Raw genomic sequence first — 19684 nt, 5'->3', positions numbered from 1 at the left:
AAAAACAGAAGCTAGGGAGATGAAACAAAGGCAAACGAAACAGGCAACGAGAATGGAAAAGGAACTGTGGGTAAGGGAAACATAGTGGGGGGAGGCCAACAGGGAGGGGGAGTGGGGAGAGGGAGGGAGATGATATAGGAATTGGGGATCATGGTAGGAGGGAATGGAATAGACGGAGAGAGGTTGGGAGGAACTGTAAGCACAACTAATGGACATAATCTAAAAGGGGGGGACAACTGGAGGGAGGGGGCCACCAGGTGGAGGGGAGCAGAGGGAAGGGAAAGGGGCACAAATGTAATATTTTAATCAATAAAACACATTAAATCTGGAAAAAAAATAAATAAATAAATAAATAAATACAAATAATGAACATTTTGCTTCCTAAAATGATTTTCTAATATTTTCTCTACAAAAGATGCCAATATTATCTAACACTTCTAGAGGATGAAACATAACATATTCTGAGTTAACTGGATTCTGAGTGCTTGCTATGTATGCTTTGTAAACATTATCCATACAAAGCATTCTTTCCCTTTTTGCCATTATATAACCACCATAAATATTTCAAAGAGACAATATAAATTTTGTGATATATGTTTAGAATCAGGCATGAAAATTACAATACAAATTTCTGTTGATTTTAAACACATGCCTGCTTTTCCTATCTCTAAATTAGGAAAAGAAGGTTTGAAGAAATTTTGAAGAAAAGATTTGACTACTTCTGCTGAGAAGTACTAATAGCCTGAAGGATACCTTTAACCTATTAAAAATCCTAAATTCACATACTTGATTAATAGGTATTATATTTATAGCCTCCAAATTTCAAATTAAATGTTGGTTATGCAATTATTATAATACAGGTTGTATAAAAGCAATTATTCTATAACATATAACATTAATATAACAATAATATTCAAAATACTTACTTGCAGAAGCATCCCAGAACTTAATGGACCCATCAGCATGCCTATGAAAAGAAAATGAGTTAAGAATGTGATTAAAAAAAAAATTACATTTTGTTTTCTGACATTATTGTTATTTAAAAAGATAGTCACCAAAATTTGGAAAAATTTAGGGTAAATTATCAGTTTATAGACAATAATTTATTTCTTATGTTTCAGCATAAAGGAAAGCACTATCTGTCCAATTAATTAATGCTCATGTAGTCTTAATTATATTTAGCTATTACTGATTTACTTGGTGAAAGAGACTTTTACTTACCCTGTAATAATTATTTCTGGGTAACTCTGAGCACCCAAACCCCAATTACCTCCATTGATGGGCCATTCCTGAAAGAAAAGATCACTGTATAAAGCAACTTGCAAGTGTGCCATGCACCCCCATATATACTGCATCTATGAGAACGGTAAACAACATACTTTGCTTCCAAAAAGGATTTTCCATATATTTTCTATAGCAAAGGATTCGGTGTTAACAAACACCTCAAGGCGACAGGTACAAAATGCTGATGTATTAATGTAACATTAAATACTAAAACTCATGTTCAATACCTTTTTGCTGTAACCTTGGCGCTTCTGTCTAGCTCCAACAGAATAAAGGGCAGGAATAAGGTCCACAGGACAATCAGCAAAGTATTCGCAACATGTAACAGGGGATTCATGTATACTCAAAGGGTAGGGGTTTTCAAATATAGGGTATCTTTAAAAACAAGAAAAGAAAACTATTCATTAATTCAATAAACTATTACCTATAATACAACAATGAAAACTTTTAAAAATTTATAGCTTTGGAATGTAAAAGGTTTTATTAATTAATGAGAAGTTAACATCCTTTGAAGGTCCACATAACATATTATCTAAATTTATATTTTAACTATTAGCATAGTACGTTCTTCTCTATAGAATTTTGGAAATTACATTCATCTAGCAGATTTAATAGATTTAACATATGCATACATGTAAAAAAGTGCCATCTTTTATAACGACAGTTGCTCATTTAGAATGGTAAATGGAAAAGATGCAGTTGGTACCACATAACATATATACACCACACACTAGCATAAGTGATTTATATATAGTTACCTCATTTATTCTTGCACCAAACTTAAGATGTAGGCACTTGACTGAAGAACAAAGATTTAGAGTAACGTGCCAAAGGCATGCTAACTGGCAAAAAGCAGAATTTAAACTCTGTTCTTAACCATTAAGCCATAAGTTCTCAATTAACAGATACCTCATTCTTATACAGGTAGAGCTAATACAAATGCTCAATTCTCCTTTTTCCCTCCATCAGTGTAATGTGTAATGCAATATTTGATATAGAAATGCTCTCATTTGTGATAATCTAAATAAAATCCTATCTTAAATGTTTTCCATATATAAAATTACATTAAATAAAGCAAAAGCTTTCAAAAATCATAAAATTAAAGTAAAATCTAACTGAAATACAATAATATTTCTTTCCTCGCATTAAAGTCCTTGGAAATGAGCATGATTACTTAACAATACCTAGAAAACCAGAAACCAGCTAAAAAGTCTAGTAAGTTTAGACTTGGCCGATCTGAAAAAATTAGATGTACTGATCAGCCTACTACTGACAATAACTAAAAAGAGGAGAAAAGTATCAGACGCCCTTCCTAGACTTCAAAGTGAACTCAGCTGTCATCACTTCCTTCTCAACCGCACATAAAAAAACAGATGACAAAACAACAGATGCATTAAAAAATGACAGGCAACTTTTATCTCTTTATAAATACAGTATATAATCTCTAGCTCAATAATTCTACTATTACTACACTGACGCACTTGCTAAATAAAATGCCTACTCCAAGTTTACTTGCACGATATTTTCTTCAACAAATATATCTCAGTATAGAACACATGTGAAAATCTCACTATTTAAAAACTTACCTAAGTAAAAAACTTAAATCACATTAAGAATAAGTTATTCCAGGACTATCATTTAGAAAATAATGTTTTAAAATTCCTTTATTCTACAATGATAGTTACTTTAAAAAAAAAAACCCAAACAATTGATTATTACAGGTAGCATGTAACTAAGTTGATGTGAATTTAGGAATGCCTTAAAAAGAGAGAAATAATACACTTCATTTACACTTGAGTTTCCCAATCTCAGTCCTATTCACATTTTGATTCAGATAATTCTTCACTGTGAGGGACTATCCTGTGTATTGTGAATGTTTAGCAGCATTTCTGTTCTACACCGCTAGATGGCAGTAGTATCCCCTCCCCTTAATAAAAGTGTCTGCAGACTGCCAAATATCTCCTGGGGGACAAAGTTGCCCCCAGTTGAGAAATACTAAAATACTGAATGGGTAAACTCAATGAAAAACATATTTAATGATTATCTCTCAAGAGATACAAATAGATAGTACAATTTCTTCTATTCAAAGAACTTTATAACTAAACATAATACTATCTATGTTAGAAAAAGCAGAATATGGCAAATACCACAAAAAGTGGCAAAGGAGCTGTGGTGGAAATGTACAGATTAGGTATGTCTGGTTAAGAGAGAATAGAGAAAAACTAAAGAAAAAAATAAGGCTAACTTTGAAAGTTATATGGATTTTTGATGGCAAATGGAGTGTTTCAGCTGTTGGAAACTATGTAAGAAAGGACGGGAAAGTGTGACATTTGTTTAACACCCAGCTCAGTTTTCTAGGCAACATGGCACCTGCAGGAAAACAGTGAAAAATCAAGTTGGAAAGGTGCCCTGAATTCCAAATGTGTATGGTAGCAGGCTGAGGTGTTTTTAAATCAAAAAACAATAGGGAACTATAGTGGCTTAAAGAGGAGAGGAACAAGATTGGTGCTGCATGTAAAATTATCTGATGGTGGAATTCATGACACACTGCAACAGGGAGTGAATAGGGCTGGAGAAAAGATAAGATTTTATCTGCAGGTCAATTGTGTGATGAAATGAATTTTGGACAAGGTGATTCTACATGTCCCCAGAGTATCCAAGTGTTAGATTGAGTCATATGAAATTTCAGAAAGCCAACAAATTTGATTTAAAAAATGGAAACTCTGTAAATATGATCAATATATTAGAGAAATTTTATGGGTAGAAATGTGCATCTGGAGTTCTAAAAAGAGGCCAAGGTTATGGATATAAAGGCAGTATTTTCGAAAAAAATGAATGGTAGAAAAATCTTTTTTTCATCACATACTGAAATAACTGCTTTTCAAATTTTATTTCTTACCCATTTTGTGCAAGGTCTATAAGTACTAAATCCTTTTCTAGAAGAACAACCACAGCGTATGGTTCTTGAAAATCTGGAATAGGAAAACAATATATGAATAATAATTTTAAATAAAGAAGAACAAAATTAAATAAGTAAATATGTAAGACAGCAAATTACATAATAAATATTTTTGCTTGGTTTTTATTTTGTTCCATTTTCTCACGTATTTAAAATTTTCATCTTGTACTTAATATAATTTAAGGTAGTATTTTCTAAATGAGATAAAGCTATATAATAACCCATACAAAATTATTTCAGTTTTATAATAGTGAGTAAAACAAGAAGTCCACAATAACTTCGACGGTATTGCAAGTTACAAGGCAGGATATGGCCAACAAACTCAGAAGTTAAATCCAAATACTCACAAGAGCTCTCATTACTGGATATCGTAGAAACCCAATGGAGTTGTAGTATAATATTATATAGCTTTTATGTCGGATACTTTTTATATGCCTGCTAACTATAAAATGCATTACATCTTTACATCTCAATTAGCTTCCTATGAAGTAAAAAAGATCCAGATTTAAATTCCTCTTGAAATTTTTGCAAGTTGTGATGGTTAATTTTATGTGTCAACTTGTCTACGCTGTGGTGCTCATTTGTCTGGTCAGACACTAGTCTAGATGTTCTTGTGAAAGTATTTTTCTTAGATGTGGTTAACATTTATATCAGTAGATTCTAAGAAAATTACCCTAGATCAGTTTGAAGGCCTGAAGAACAAAGGCAAACTTTCTGGGGAAAACAAAACAAAACAAAACAAAACAATTGTGTCCTCAGACACAAGAGTGCAACATCAACTCTTTCCTCAATTTCCAGCCTGCAGGTCTGATCTATAAATTTTAGACTTAATCACAGCTTCCACAATTGCATGAACCAATCTCTCAAATTATCCGTATGTATATCTATCTCAAATGGTTGTGTTTTTCTGGAGAACCTTGACTAGTGCATAGTATTTTACCAAATATTAAAATATTTCTTAATGTGGGTAGTTCTGTGTATCCTACAAAGGTCGTCGTCGTCGGCAGCCGTCCGTCTCGAGAGACGATGGTGTAGCTTCCCAAGTCCATCTGCACCGCCGAGAATGGTTGTGCAGTCCGACTCGGGAGTGACACGGTATCTGTCTCCTCCCGTGTTGAATCAACATCTTGCGATGACGCTGGAGTGTCCTCTCCAGTGAAGCTGAAGCTACAGAGCCTGGGCAGGGTGATATGGAGGGTCTGCTGTTGCCCATGCAGCAGACCCCCCCTCTCTTCGCAGCTGAAGGGTCCAAGGGAAAGACGGAGTCAATACAGCTTGGCTTCAGGTGCGCCGCAGGAGTTGCCGGTGTTGACTACAACGTCAAACCGCCTTAGGGACTCCGGCTCCGGATTTTCTGTCGGGGTTTACTCCCTTAGCCTTTCCCCTGAAGAGGTATGCCGCAAGGCAGCGGAGGTTTTTTTGGAGTCAGAGTTTTCCTTCTCTGATGTACCCTGACTGGAAGATCGAACCAGCGACACTTAGCTCGCAGGCCGACGCTCAATCCACTGAGCCAAACCAGCCAGGGGGTTGGCTGGAGTATCTCATATAGATTCCTTTACTGGAGCTTTTTCTTCAGCTTCCTCATCCTCAAAATCATCATCATCATCTTCATCGTCATCATCGTCCTCGTCATCATCATCATCATCTTCATCGGCAGCAAGTTTTACTTTTTTCTATGGGACCTTGCTGTCACTTCCAGGGGTGGAGCGCTTCCCGGACCTACAAAGGTACTTACTGCTAATATGTAATACAGCAAAATCAACTTCTGAAATAAAATTTGCAAAGTTATGAAGGCAGCACATACTCCGAGAAGAAAGTGCACAATACATTAAGGAAACTACTGAAATAACACACAGGTCTTTGTTCTGAATATGGGTATCTATAGAGAAAGAGCTTTAAAGATGCAAAGCTTACCATTTGGGTATGGCGTTTCACATAACGTTAGGAAATCAACAATTGAATAGTCCATTTCTAGCACAGCAGTACTTTTCCCATGCATAACTGTTAAGCAAGGTCTTCTTCCTACAGTATCATATGACAAACCTCCTGATAAAATAATAAAAGGTTCCCTGGAAATAAAATACATAGTTAGGATTATAAATAGCATGGTGAAGACTAATTATTTTCTTGCTATATCATGTTTTATTTAGTGAAATAATCAAATCTTAAATTCTAACATTTTTAGGCATCATTTAATTGAATATTTGCATGTGGATTTTGTAACTGCATTAGGTAAGAACCAGGTGAATTCCTGAAAATTACCAAGTAATAGGAATGAATGTTGACTACATCTGACTCTCAGACCTCCTCTTGGCCCCTAAAATATTTTCTGTTATCCTCTTTACATAGTAGTCAAAAGATTCTCTCTGGGTTTCTGCTGCTAAGTCTCTTGAATGGACTTCCTTTATTTCCATTCTTATCAGCCAGGCCTTCCAAAAAGGAATGTTAATGCCCTAAGGCATCCATTGTACATAATGAACTGACTTATCACTGAGGCATCAAGACTGTGCCAGGTACAAATCACCCTTGAGAAAGCTGAGAAAAGTCACTCAAATCATTTCTGTAGGGCTTAATTCTCTCCTGGAACCTTGGCTGGTTGGCTCTCAAACCCCAGTTCCCAAGCACATCACTCAGCTGCCAGCTTGCCACTTGTAATTAGCCCTACAATTCAGTCTCCCTATCAGTGACTATTAAATTTAATACATTTTTAGACCCACTTTTTAAAACTGTGTACCTAAATAGGCAAAAGAGAAAAAGCTAAATGTCTTTTCATAATCTGTGTATATTTTTTTTACCTTCGACTTGCCTATTCATGTTTTTTGTCCATGTTTTAGGAAAAGGATTAGTAATCCTTTCTAATTGATTTGTAAGGGGACTTGGTATTGTAAGAAAATTAGCTCTTGTTCTGCCTTATGTGTTTACATTTGTTGGCGGGGTACTTATTTATGGTACAGAATGCAGATGATTTAAAATGTTCTGTATATGATTATCTTAAATGTCTTAATTTATGATTTTTAGGTAGTTGCTTAATGCTTACTTTATAGCCTGTATGTTGTATCATCTTGCTCTTCAGATCTAGTACAAGCAGTATGTAATAATATGTAAAAGTAACAAGTGCTAGTTCTGGAACTAACATGCCTTTTTAATCTCTGCTCTCTTTTTACTTTCTGAGTGATCTTGGACAAGGTACTTAACTTCTTTGTGCCTACCTCCTGCATCTATAAAATGGAGATAGAGTGATAAGTACTCTGAGATATTTATGAATTAATTAACATATGCAAAGCATTGGGGTTGATGCCAGGCACACAACACACCCTCAGTTAAGAATTACCTAGTGTTATCATCATCACACAATAATCATCACCACTCCTTGTGAAAAGTTCCTTTCCTGTAATAGTTTTGGGGGGGCGGGGGCGGTAATTAAAACTTCTAAATCATATTTATTTTTATCTAAATCAATAAAATTCACTAACATTTACTTAGAGTAGCAGTAGCACAGGTGTGTAATTTATAAGTAAATGTAAATATTAGGTCAAATAACTCAATTGTTTTTTATATTTAAACATTTTACCTATTTAAAATATATAAAATATCATATTGTGTATATATGTGTTTGTATTTCTTATTTAAAACTATGCCCTCATGTATCCTTGTCATCCTTCTTTGTTTTATTACTTTTCACATCATTTATTGCTAAAACTAATTTATTTATTATGCTTATTGTTCAGCGCACAAAAATGTAAGCCCATGAGGGCACAGGGTCTTGTCTGTTTTGTTCATTGATGTATTCAAATAGGGCCTTGTAGGTAAATAAATGAATAGACATGTAGGTTACCCTCATCACTACCTGGCTTACTATCATTTACATTTTTTAGCACTAAATTAATTTGAGCAACCTTATTTTTGCTTAAGTGACAGCAATCAGAACTTAAAATTCTGTCCTAAATAGAACTAAATCCGTATGTTCACGATTGCAGTACCTTTGCACACTGTGACCATGACAACTGTGGTCAGGAAAGAGCATTTAATTTTCTTCCACTTTTTATCACATATAATGAATGAGCAGAATACATCTTCTCTCTTCTGTACTTTGAAATACAGCATACAGTGGAATATAAAATACTATGAAGAAGGGTGAAGTGTCCAGCAATTTAAACTTTTATATAGCAGCCTGGGCCAGCTTTTTTGTATGTAATAGTTCAAGAATAGTCTGATAAGTGTGTTTTCACTTATACCAACTTAAAAAAAAAAAAAAAAGGTATTATTAATGTAAGAACCATGAATAAGGAGATGCTGAGTTAAACATTACAGAATAAAATTTCCATGGAGATAGTGGGTAGGTATTGCTAGGTGGATGACCAGTTACTAGGCAGTTAAACTGTTAACATGGTATTAAATAACACCATAGCAACTGGGTAAGTTTATTCTCAAAAAGCAACTAAGTGTTAAGTGGCCCTGTAAACTGGCTAAACTTCATTATTAACTTAGGGGAAAAAAAATACAATAAAAAATATGGGTAAGAAGTAGTTTGAAAGGTATATCAAGATAATATTCTTTTTCATAATAAGTTTCCCCAATCCAGAAATAAATGCATATATATATACTTTTATTTGTCTTGTTTTATGTGCTGTTTTTAAAAAATTATCTAAATTTTCCAGGAAGAAATCACCTATGAACTCCTAGGTTTTTTTTCATTACAATGCCCCAAATTCTGAAGAGTAACTATTCAGGAAGTAAATATTTCACAAGAAGAAATTAGTCATAAAGAAAGTTAAATATTTTAATACTAGACAGTGAAACTACATAATTCAAAGTCTTTGTTGGCATTTGGAATTCTAAGAAATGTTCTAGGAACCTAGATTATTTCTAGGATAATATATGAATTATAGAGGTAGAGAATTTATTTCCTTTTTTTAAGTGAAAGGTTAAGACTTTCCGATGTTATAATAAAGTCTAGAGATAATATAATTTTATTCCATCCCTTTAAGTAGAATTTAAATAGAAGTCCTTTTAATGATGTTGGGTGTTACCCAAGACCTCCATTGCTGAAGACATCAAAGTTAGGAAGCTGTTAGCTTAGACATTTTATAATATCGATTGGAATTTTTAAGAGGCTAGACACTTCAGGGAAGTAATATATTCTTCGTCTGTTGATTAACCTCCCCCAACTGATCTTGACAATAGTTTTGGCTGAAGTTGTTTCTATGAGAAGCATTCTTTACTTTAAGGAGGCACTTCTACCCAAAAAGCCTTTTGTATAACCAATTTGCTCACCCGGGTTCTATTAATACTACCCACTCATTTACTCAAATATTTTTTGAGCACCTGTGTCCCTGAGAATAAAACAGTGCTCTCATGCCTAGTCTAGACAAACAGTAAACATATTATGGTAAATGTTGTGAAAAAAATAAAACCAGTTAAGAGTCACAGGCTGAATGTGAAGGAGGAGTTAGAAGCATTACTGTAAGATGGGGTGGGCAGGAAAGGCCCCTGTAGTAATGACATGAGCTGGGACCAGAATGAAGAGGAGCCAGCCATTCAAAGATCTTGGGGTAGTGGGGAAAGGATGTGCATTCTGGGCAGCAGGAATAACCACTGCAAAGACCCTAAGTCAGGATGAGCTTGGTGTCTGAAAGGCACTAAAAGGCCAGTGTGGCTGCAGCATGCTGAGCAAAGTAATATATAGTAAAAATATATGATAGAACCCCTAATGAAGAACTTTCTCCTCCATTACACCTCCACAATTACTTTAGTTTTGGCTTTAATAACCTGCAGCTTATATTATTACGATAGCATTTGTATAAGTTATTCACTGCCTGAGATAGATTTCCTCTCATTTTCAGTTTGGGTAATTCCTATTTCTCCTTTAAAACTCAATGCAATCATTTCCTCCTCAGAAAAAACCTTTTCAACCCACCTACCCTGAATGAGTTGGGTCCTCTTCGTACATTCCAAAGTACCTTCTGCATACCCCTTTCCAGTATTTACCAAAATTAGCTGTTGCTGTTTATCTACTTCCCTTTTGTATCAAGAGCTCCCTCGGAACACAGAATGCATATTTTACCTATGCACCCCTCTGACTTTAGTTAGGTATCCCAAAAAGTGTTGGTCAAATATACAAGGTATGTCCGAAATAAGTCCAACTACTGTTAATATAATGAGAACAGTTTACACAACACTGATGTAACCTGGCAGCCGAGGAGAGTGGACTGGAATGCACGTGTGTGAACAATGATGACTTCACTGTACTGGTCAGTGGGGCGGTAGATGCCATTGAGTGAGCATGTGTACTGTGTGGTCCTCGCATGCATTCAAAATGACTGACCAAGGAGACCAGCGAATCTGCATCAAAGTTTGCATTAAGCTTGAATATTCCTCTTCGGAAACTATTCGGATGCTTTAGAAGGCCGCAGCTGTGGGCACCTGGTGATTGGTGGCTTCATCATGACAACTCACCCGCTCATGCATCATGTCTCGTGTAGTTTTTCTGGCAAAACACTAAATCACCCAGGTGACTCAGCCTCCCTCTAGCCCAGATTTGGTGCCCTGTGACTTCCGGCTTTTCCCAAAACTAAAATCACCTTTGAAAGGGAAGAGATTTCAGATCATTGACGAGATGCAGGAAAATATGATGGGAAAGCTGATGGCAACTGGGAAAACTGTGTGAGGTCCCAAGGTGCCTATTTGGAAGGGGATTGAGGCATCATTGTCCTATGTACATTGTTTCTTATATCTTGTACCTTCTTTAATAAATGTCTCTATTTTTCATAGTATATGGCTGGATACCTTCTGGACAGACCTCATACATTTTAAATACCACTAAATCTACTGCACACTAGTCAGTAAGATTAAGACAGACTTTGTTAGAATCGCCCTAAACATAAAAATTCCACAGAAATTATGCTTTTGGATTTTGATGCATTTATAGTGTTAATATGCAGGCTATTTAGGATGTATGAGATTTATGAGGACAAAACAGTAATTCATATTAGTTCATTACTTTGGGTTCTTTCAAGTATCAAGGAAAAGAAAATTAAACTACATAACAACTAGGCATTGTTTCAAAAGAAATCTAAAATCTCAATATAGTCTTTGTTATGTGGAATTAATCAGTAATTAAATAGACTGCATATGAGGTTCTCAGTGTAACAAGTATCATTTCAAAGTTTACCTATGAGGGAACACTGCCTAGTTTTCAAACTCAGTTACTGCAGACAAGGGCTTGCAGGATATGTGATCCTGTCCAAAAAATCCATAGGGACATTTGATCCACACCAAAACCAAAAGGTCCTTGAAATTTGGTCCTTTTCAAAATGTCCACAGAGACATTTGCTCCATGCAAAAAGGTCCTTGATATCTGATCCTGTCAAAAACATCCACACTCAGAAAATCTCCCTGGGTTCAAATAGCCCATAATGTTTACTTATTCTCTTGGCTCAGGATTAATACATAAAAAATAGTATCATGTTTTACTGGTCCAACAATTGTGTTGTGGCTATATTACCAATAATAACCCTTCTTAGCAAATCATGGACTAAACGTCTCCATGGAAGCTTTGGGAAGACCAAATGTTCGCTAATCCAAGACAAGTTCTAAAATGGATTTGATTCCTATCCTCTAGAAACATACAATCTAAATCATACAAGCTGATGTTAAAATATATTATAAGCAGCCAAGTAAATGTATTAGAATAATCAGTAAACCATAACACAGATAAGATACTCAGTCTATAGATCATAAGTAAAAGCCTTTTTAGGAATGAAAAAAATGTAGATTAAGACAAATAATGATGAGAAACCTATCCTTAGATTAGCTTTAAGGATGCACCAGAGAACCAATTTAGATGATAAAGGCACCGCTCTAAGAGAAGAAATTGCAGGAAAGCTCAGCATAAACTTCAGTAGTAGGAAAAGAAAGATGAATAAACTAGAGGCAGTATAAGAAGGGCATATTTGAATACCCTTGTCAAATAAGTAACAATTTTGAAAACAATTAGCTTTTAAATAAAAATGTGCTCTTTTGCAAATAATACACATTAAAACACTACAAGGTTTTTAATTCTATTTTTGGATTTAAGAAATAGAAGAACTGTTCCAAGTGAATAATAACCATGAACATTAATTTTGTTAAGTTCATGAGACAGTTTCTAGATGGAGGGTAGAGACAAGCACACGCATCATTTCTGGTCCCTAACAAAACATCAATACTTAACTGGACGACTGATGGCAAAGAATTAAACTGGAAAGTTTCTCTGAGTCACTGCTGCTTTGTGTGCAGATACAAAGAAGTTTAACTTCAACCCACTATTACTACAGCAGGTTCTCCTTCCAGCAACAACAGCCATTGTGGTTATAGAATTTAAGATAGTTATAAAGCATAGATGCTGATTTTTAAAGTTAGTGAATAAAATAAAACTAAAATCATCCCACATTGATACTCAGTTACTTAAAGTGCCCACAGATATTTCCGAAAAGTAATATGGCAATTTGTCAAAGTTCCATAAAAATATTTTATCTTCAAAATTTCACAACTGGAAATTTCTTATAAAGAAATAATTCAACAGAAGATATGTACTACTTATACTATAAAAAGAATATGTTCACTACTACATTGTAACCTATAATAGTAAAGTACACAGCCCTTAAAACTATTGAAAAAAACGAATAAAAACTAGTAATACTTTAAGTATGTCATGTAGAAAAAAATACCAAACTGAATATGCTCTAAGAATATAATCAAGTGAAAGTGGATTCCCTAAGTCATTGAAAAAAGATTTAGGGAACATGAACAAATAAAAAAAATGTTTTAGAATGGTAGAATTACAGGTCCTGTGAGGATTTTATTAAATGACATGACTTTTTAAAAAACCTAGATACTTCAAAAACAATTCAGAGAATAAGACATTAACGATGGTTAAAAATGAGATTAATAATTGTGGATGAATTATACGTTCATAAAAGAATACATTTTTCTTCTGAAATACTTTGAAAAGTGCCAATTTTTAACATTTCCATATTTGTCATTCTACTATGTGTTCATGTACACTATGCTAAAATGTAATTTATGATGAAGAATTTCCTGCTTCCTAAGCCTCTCAAGAATAACTATATAAATTAGAGGTTATTCCACAGGCATTTGTATTAAGTGCTGCTCATCGCAGCAGGGGCCGAGAAGTCTCACCTCCTGTGATTTAATTCTCCCACGTCCCTCCACCCTTCAGGCAGCACACTCCCTCTACTACACTTTTTATTCTTGTCACCTACTTCACCTACTTCAATGCTGCATTTCAGGACCTCAAACTTATCCTAATCCTAGGACGTGGTTCGGTGGACAAAAAAAAAAAAAAAAAAAAAAATGTTTCCAGAAAAATGTATCTGGATCATATAAACATATGACAATGCCTTTAGTGTTTAAAAAAGTAAATTGATGCAAAACCTTTCTTACAAAATTGTTCCCTTTTCATTCTCAGTGTCTCGGATGCCAACAGCTGTCTTTTCTACCATTAGCCATATGGAGGGCTTCCTTAATTTGAAATGAAAACGAAAATCTGTCTTACTCTTCTCATGAGATATAATTGCTACTTATCTCTAATGCTGAATTCACTGAATACATGTTATTAACAGGTATTTTCTATTTTTTTTCCTTTCTTTATATGCCCTTACATCCTGGATTCAAGTGTTTGAAATGATGCTAAAAAGGTATTCCTAAAAATTAATTCTCCCCGGCCTCTGTGGCTCAGTGGGTTGAGCACTGGTCAGCAAACTGAAAGGTCGCTGGTTCGATTCCCAGTCAGGGCACATGCCTGGGTTGTGGGCCAGATCCTCTGGATGGGGCCATGCTAGAGGTAAGTAATTGATGTTTCTCTAGCACATCGATGTTTCTGTCCCTCTCTTTACCTCTCCCTTCCCCTCTCTAAAAAATAAATAAAATCTTAAAAAAAATTAATCCTGCCCATAATGTACAAGGTCTGTCCAGAAAGTATGTAGACATGTACTTTTAAAAAGAGATGTTTATTGAAAAAGATACAAGAAACATTGTACATAAGAAAATGATGCCTCAGTCCCTTTCCAAGTAGGCACCTTGGGATCTCACACAGTTTTCCCAGTCACCATCAGCTGCCCCGTCATGTTTTCCTAAATCGCATCGATGGTCTGAAATCTCTTCCCTTTCAAAGGTGATTTCAGTTTTAGAAAAAGCCAGAAGTCACAGGGCGCCAAATCTGGGCTGGAGGGAGGCTGAGTCACCTGGGTGATTTGATGTTTCAGCAAAAAGCTCTGAACAAGACATGATGCACGCGCAGGCGCATTCTCATGACGAAGTTGCCAATCACCAGGTGCTCATACCTATGGCCTTCTGAATCATCCAAATAGTTTCTGTAGAGGAATGTTCAAGCTCAACGCAAAATTTGATGCAGATTTGCTGGTCTACTCGTTCCGTCATGTTGAATGCAACAGCCACACAGTACACATGCTCACTCAATGGTGTCTGCTGCCACCACTGACTAGTACAGTGAAGTCCTCATTGTTCACACATGTGCATTCCAGTTCACTCTCCTTGGCTGCCAGGTTACATCAATGTCATGCAAACCATTCTCATTATATTAACAATGGCTGGACTGTTTCCTGACAGACCTGGTATACTTTCTACTCTTCCTTCTGTTATCCTCCCAATCAATCTTTCTATAGCAGTGCTTAACTTATTCTCTATATACACCTCAAGGATATGATATCCTGCGTTTCCCGTTTTTCCCCCCTGTTCAGACTCTACTAGTCCTCCTTTCTACACCCCTTTATTTTGGCATCTCTCAGGAGAAAACACCAGTGCTGGGAGCCTTCGCTCTAAAGGGTTCTGAACTACCAGGAAACCATTCTGGGTGTGCTCATTTTTCTCACATCATGCAACGCCACTTCCACTTCAGCAACCACCACTGGCGGAATGCACTTCGTGGGCTCAACAGATGTTTACTTTCAAACACAGTTAACAAGTAAAAGTTGCCAAAGATCCCAAAAGGGATTTTTATATATCAGTAGACTTAATTAAAAATGTGATATCAGTTTTAATTAGCAGTAATGAATTAAAAAATAATATAGAGGAAAGTTTAAAAATAGAGTGATCCTGGCACTTGAAACTGATATGAAGCCCTGGACCAAACTCAATAAATAGCATAAAGTTACACAGGTACTAAATGAGGCATTCCAATGCCAGAAGGCAGCTCTCAATCTAGGAGTCTTAGTTTTCTAGTTATGTGGATTATACCATTAATGTGTTACAGCATTTCAAGTCAAATGCTGTCTTAGAATTAAGAGAGTGAATGATAACTTACCCTAGTTAAGAACCAGGTTTGAAGAATAAAACTGGGAGAAAATGTTCTGGTTTTGAGAGAATGAACATAATTACGATAAATCTGGGAGGCTCCTAAGTATGTTTCTAACGCTACTGATAATTTCTGAATCAACATAGTAAAATTAACATGAAAACAGTGACAGTTATCTGATGAGGCATTTGAAATTTTAAGAGTCTAAGAACTCACAGAGGTCTTCGCCCATTAAAGGAAATTAAATGTAAATCTTCCTGTAGACTTTTCCTAAACAAGTGTTAAGACCAAGTACTACGACCCAATGAGATATCATAAAATCTAATCTAGACTTCATTAATTTAGAATTAAATTTTCAACCTAGAAGTGATCTATGAAGCTCTCTTGTCCTCTGGGTAGCTGGGATCACCTACATTAAGTTATACAGCCTGTTTAAGGCATAGGTAGATCTCTCAATTCATAATAGTGGGATTACTTGTATTGAGCATGTTTTAATTAATGTTAACATTAAGATTGGATAAACTAGGAAATTTTAAAGCTACTCCTGTTCTCAGCAAATGGAATGACTTGTGAATCATTAAGATGGCTCTATCCTAGCCCACACTATCTGTGTGCTAATTCAGAACTCCAGCTCTGGAGACAAACCTGGGCTCAAATTCCAGCTCTGTGACTTCTTAGGTCAAGTTAACGTAAGCTCTTTATGACTCAGTATCTAATATGAAGACAATAAAAGTACCCATTCTACAGTGCTGTTAGGAGACGTATGAAAGACAATGCATTCAAATTGCATACCATAATACCTTGCATATAGTAACCAAATAATGGATGTTCATTTCCCCTATTAATAGTTCTTCTTCTTGGCACTTGGAAACAGACCACCTAAGTAAGGGCCTTGAGTTCAAGACGTAAGATGCTATTTTTGTCTCAAGTAAGGATATAAGAATTGCTAAGACAATACAAAAAGAAACTCCTTTTGTTTCTGAAAGCAGGCATAATATCTAAATGAGTTTCTCTTCTTGTTGCTATGACTTAGCAAGAAATAGAACGAAGGAGAGAGAATAAATATAAAACATTTGCTGACTCTAAAACATTGGTGGTAAGAGAACAGAGGAGAGCAGAAATTTCATGTATGGTAAAAGGAAGACTAAACAAACATATTTACTGATGTAAAGACTATTACTAAAACCTCCAAGTCCAAAACATTATTCTCAATGGTCAACATATCTGTGAATGAACTGGAGAGAAGTTTCTTCGTCTGCAGTTTTTTAGCAGGTAATTCAGCAAAGCAATTGTTGCTGCGGGATCTGCAGGTATAATAACTATGATCTTGGGGATTGGTGGTTAATGTGAACAGAGAGTAGGTTTCATTAAAAAGAGAGTGTAAGTGTAGTTAAAGGCACAGACTTAATTAAATCTGGGCTCTTCAGTTTATGAGCTGTAGGACCTTGGGCAAGTTACTCAACCTCTCTGCTTCAATGTTCTCATCTGTTAAGACAGGGATAATAATACCTGCCTCATAGGATTGTTGCTAAGACTAAATAAATATGCATATAGCACTTTGTAAGCACAGCATGTTAAACAGATATAGTTAGTAAAGAACAATTTACAGTGAAGAAGATAAAACTACAAGAGTGAGCATGTGTTCTGGGGAAAAAAAAATAATCTTTGTGCAGAAAGTTCCTTTTGGGCTTTGGAAAGTTAGGATTCTTTCATTGGAAATAAGGCCCCAGGAACTGTAAAAAAAACCTCAGTGGTAACAAGTTTGCAGGTGTTATTAAAATAGGCTTAATATAGCTTCAGAACCAGAATATCACAAATGTACCCTGAACTTTTATTATAGTCTGTTTTGTTTTTTTTTAAAGATTTTATTTATTTATTTTTAGAGAAAGAGGAAGAGAGGAAAAGAGACATGAAATCAATCGGTTGCCTGTCCTACACACCCACAGGCTTGTGCCCTGACCCCTGACTTGGAATGGAACGGGCATATCTTTTGCTTTGCAGGACAACACCCAACCAATGGAGCCACACTGGTCAGGGCTTCACATTCTTATATAGGTAATCCACCTAAGCTTTTAGTTAACATATAAAATTAAAACTTAAGAAATTACCTTATACTCTAAAGCACTTGAAAACACAGTCTGGCACCTGAGAGTGGGGGAAATAAACCCAAAAGCCAAAATCTTATCCTTACAGATAATATAGTTAAATACATACATATATTGTGTGAGTATGTGTATGCCTATCAAGGTTTGGCAGACTCTCCATTTCAGCATGGTTTCCAAACTAAAAATGCTTTCTAGATTTTTAAATAGTTGAAAAAATACACCTGAAATTCAAATTTCAGTCTCTAAATAAAGTTTTACTGGAACACAGTATCGTTCATTCATTTATTAATTATCTATTGCTGCTATTGGGCCACAGAAGCAGAACTGAACAGTCGCCACAGAGAGCCAATGGGCTGCACAGCCTAAATATTTATTCTCTGGTTCCATACATAAAAGGTTGCCACAGAGGTGTTGTGATGAAAAGGGATAAGTACTCTTTCAGTCATAATTCTCTAAATGTAACTAAATTGCCAAATTGAATTATAATAATATATACTTTTAGGTTCCCTACCAGAGACATTTCCCCTCAAACTGATTATTTAATGGTGGTCCATTTCCTAAGAGAAACTAAACCTTCTAATGATGTGTAGTGCGGAACTGCAGGGAGGCCATCAGAGCACCTTTTTGAAAACTTGAACCTATCCAGAGTTGCATCTTGCTGAAAATCTAGCCCAGCCTACAACTTCATGTGTGGTCTACTAGTGAAAAGAAAGTATAGAAGTAGAGGAGAGAAGAAACTACAATTTAATCAAACACCTAAAACGTGCCAAACACATTATATTTCTTTTATTTCTTCACAACAATTTTATGAAGTTAGAATTACTGTTCCTAGTTCATTGAGGTAAGGAGAGAGGGTCAGCGAGGTCAAGCAACTTGCTGAAGATAATACAGTGAGTAAGCAGCAGAAGTGGAACTTGAACTCAAGTCTGACAATTAAAAAAACTGAGTTATATCTACTAATGTGGGGCTTTCTAATATTATAATTATGACCCATCATAAGCAATGCATTTTACTTCATGATACAATAAGCAATGCATTTTACGTCATGATACAATACACAGATACATAAATGTAAACAACTGAGTAAGTTTCATGAACCAATACTTACCCTTAAAATGTACAGTGCACTCTGCTATTTCCTATTCTAATCTCTAAGTTTAAATCAATGGTTACAACCAACAAAATTATTTTCAGAACTCACTAATAGACCACTACTACCTGATATCTAAAAAAAACCACCATCACTGCCTTAAATCACAGTGCTTCTCTATCTAGGGAAGAATATTAGTGAAGTTCTTTAATTATTATAAAGCCTGGTCAACCCTGCCACTCATGCATCTGCTTCTGAACGCAAGACCAGAGAATAACTACCTGTTAGAGGTTTGTTAGAGGTTATCGAATGCTACTTTGAGACAACTAATATGCGAGACAACTGGTTCAAAGAGGATGTTCCACGTGGTTTATAAAACTCAGTTTGATTGTCCTCATCTTACAGAGGAGGAGACAGGCACAGCAGCTCCATGGGTTGGCCCGATACTGCCCAGTGAGTAAACAGCTGAGGCAGGGTGCAGCTCCAGGGCTTCCCGCTTTGGAGTTCACTCTCTCAGCCACTTCGCACGAGCCCCATTCCCTGCAGGACTTCACACCTGAGTCACATTCATTTTCCAAAGCAACGTTTCCATAGAAATGACTTAACAATTACATTTTGACTTTTTATAAAGAACAGGCCATTTAAAGGATATTGCCATATCTTTCATAACAGTGCTATTAAAAAGCTACATTAATGATATTGTCACTGATCCCTATGTCTGATCTCTCTGGGTATAATACATAAAAAGTTACACATCTTGATCCCATTTTTTGTCAGAGTTTACCTGTGCCTCCGAGTTAAACTATGCTTTTATCCTTAACAGGTAACAGCTAATTCTTTATGGCTATGTTTTTCTCTGTACCAGTCTCTCGTTTTCTTCCTCACATTCAGTTAACCCTACGCTAGGAGCTGGACAATCAGAATGAGACAGT

At 35.6% G+C, this 19684-nt stretch overlaps 1 protein-coding gene across 5 annotated transcripts in view; it reads right to left on the bottom strand.

The window, feature by feature from the left end:
• Positions 1–19684, bottom strand: part of STXBP5 (syntaxin binding protein 5) — a 142538-nt gene that overhangs the window by 45615 nt on the left and 77239 nt on the right. For all 5 annotated transcript variants that reach the window (XM_090279947.1, XM_090279948.1, XM_090279949.1 and 2 more), the window contains exons 10-14: positions 6158–6312; positions 4184–4256; positions 1512–1659; positions 1222–1289; positions 927–967 (exon numbers count right to left, since the gene is read on the bottom strand). In XM_090279947.1, coding sequence (XP_090136073.1) covers positions 927–967; positions 1222–1289; positions 1512–1659; positions 4184–4256; positions 6158–6312 — 485 coding nt within the window. The remainder of the gene's footprint in view (positions 1–926; positions 968–1221; positions 1290–1511; positions 1660–4183; positions 4257–6157; positions 6313–19684) is intronic.

The sequence above is a fragment of the Furipterus horrens genome, unplaced genomic scaffold (genome assembly GCF_987537825.1).
Source record: "Furipterus horrens unplaced genomic scaffold, mFurHor1.1.pri manual_scaffold_6, whole genome shotgun sequence".
NCBI classification, from domain to species: Eukaryota; Metazoa; Chordata; class Mammalia; order Chiroptera; family Furipteridae; genus Furipterus; species Furipterus horrens.
The sequence above is the reverse complement of the archived record's forward strand: the minus strand, read 5'-3'. Positions and strand labels throughout refer to the sequence as shown.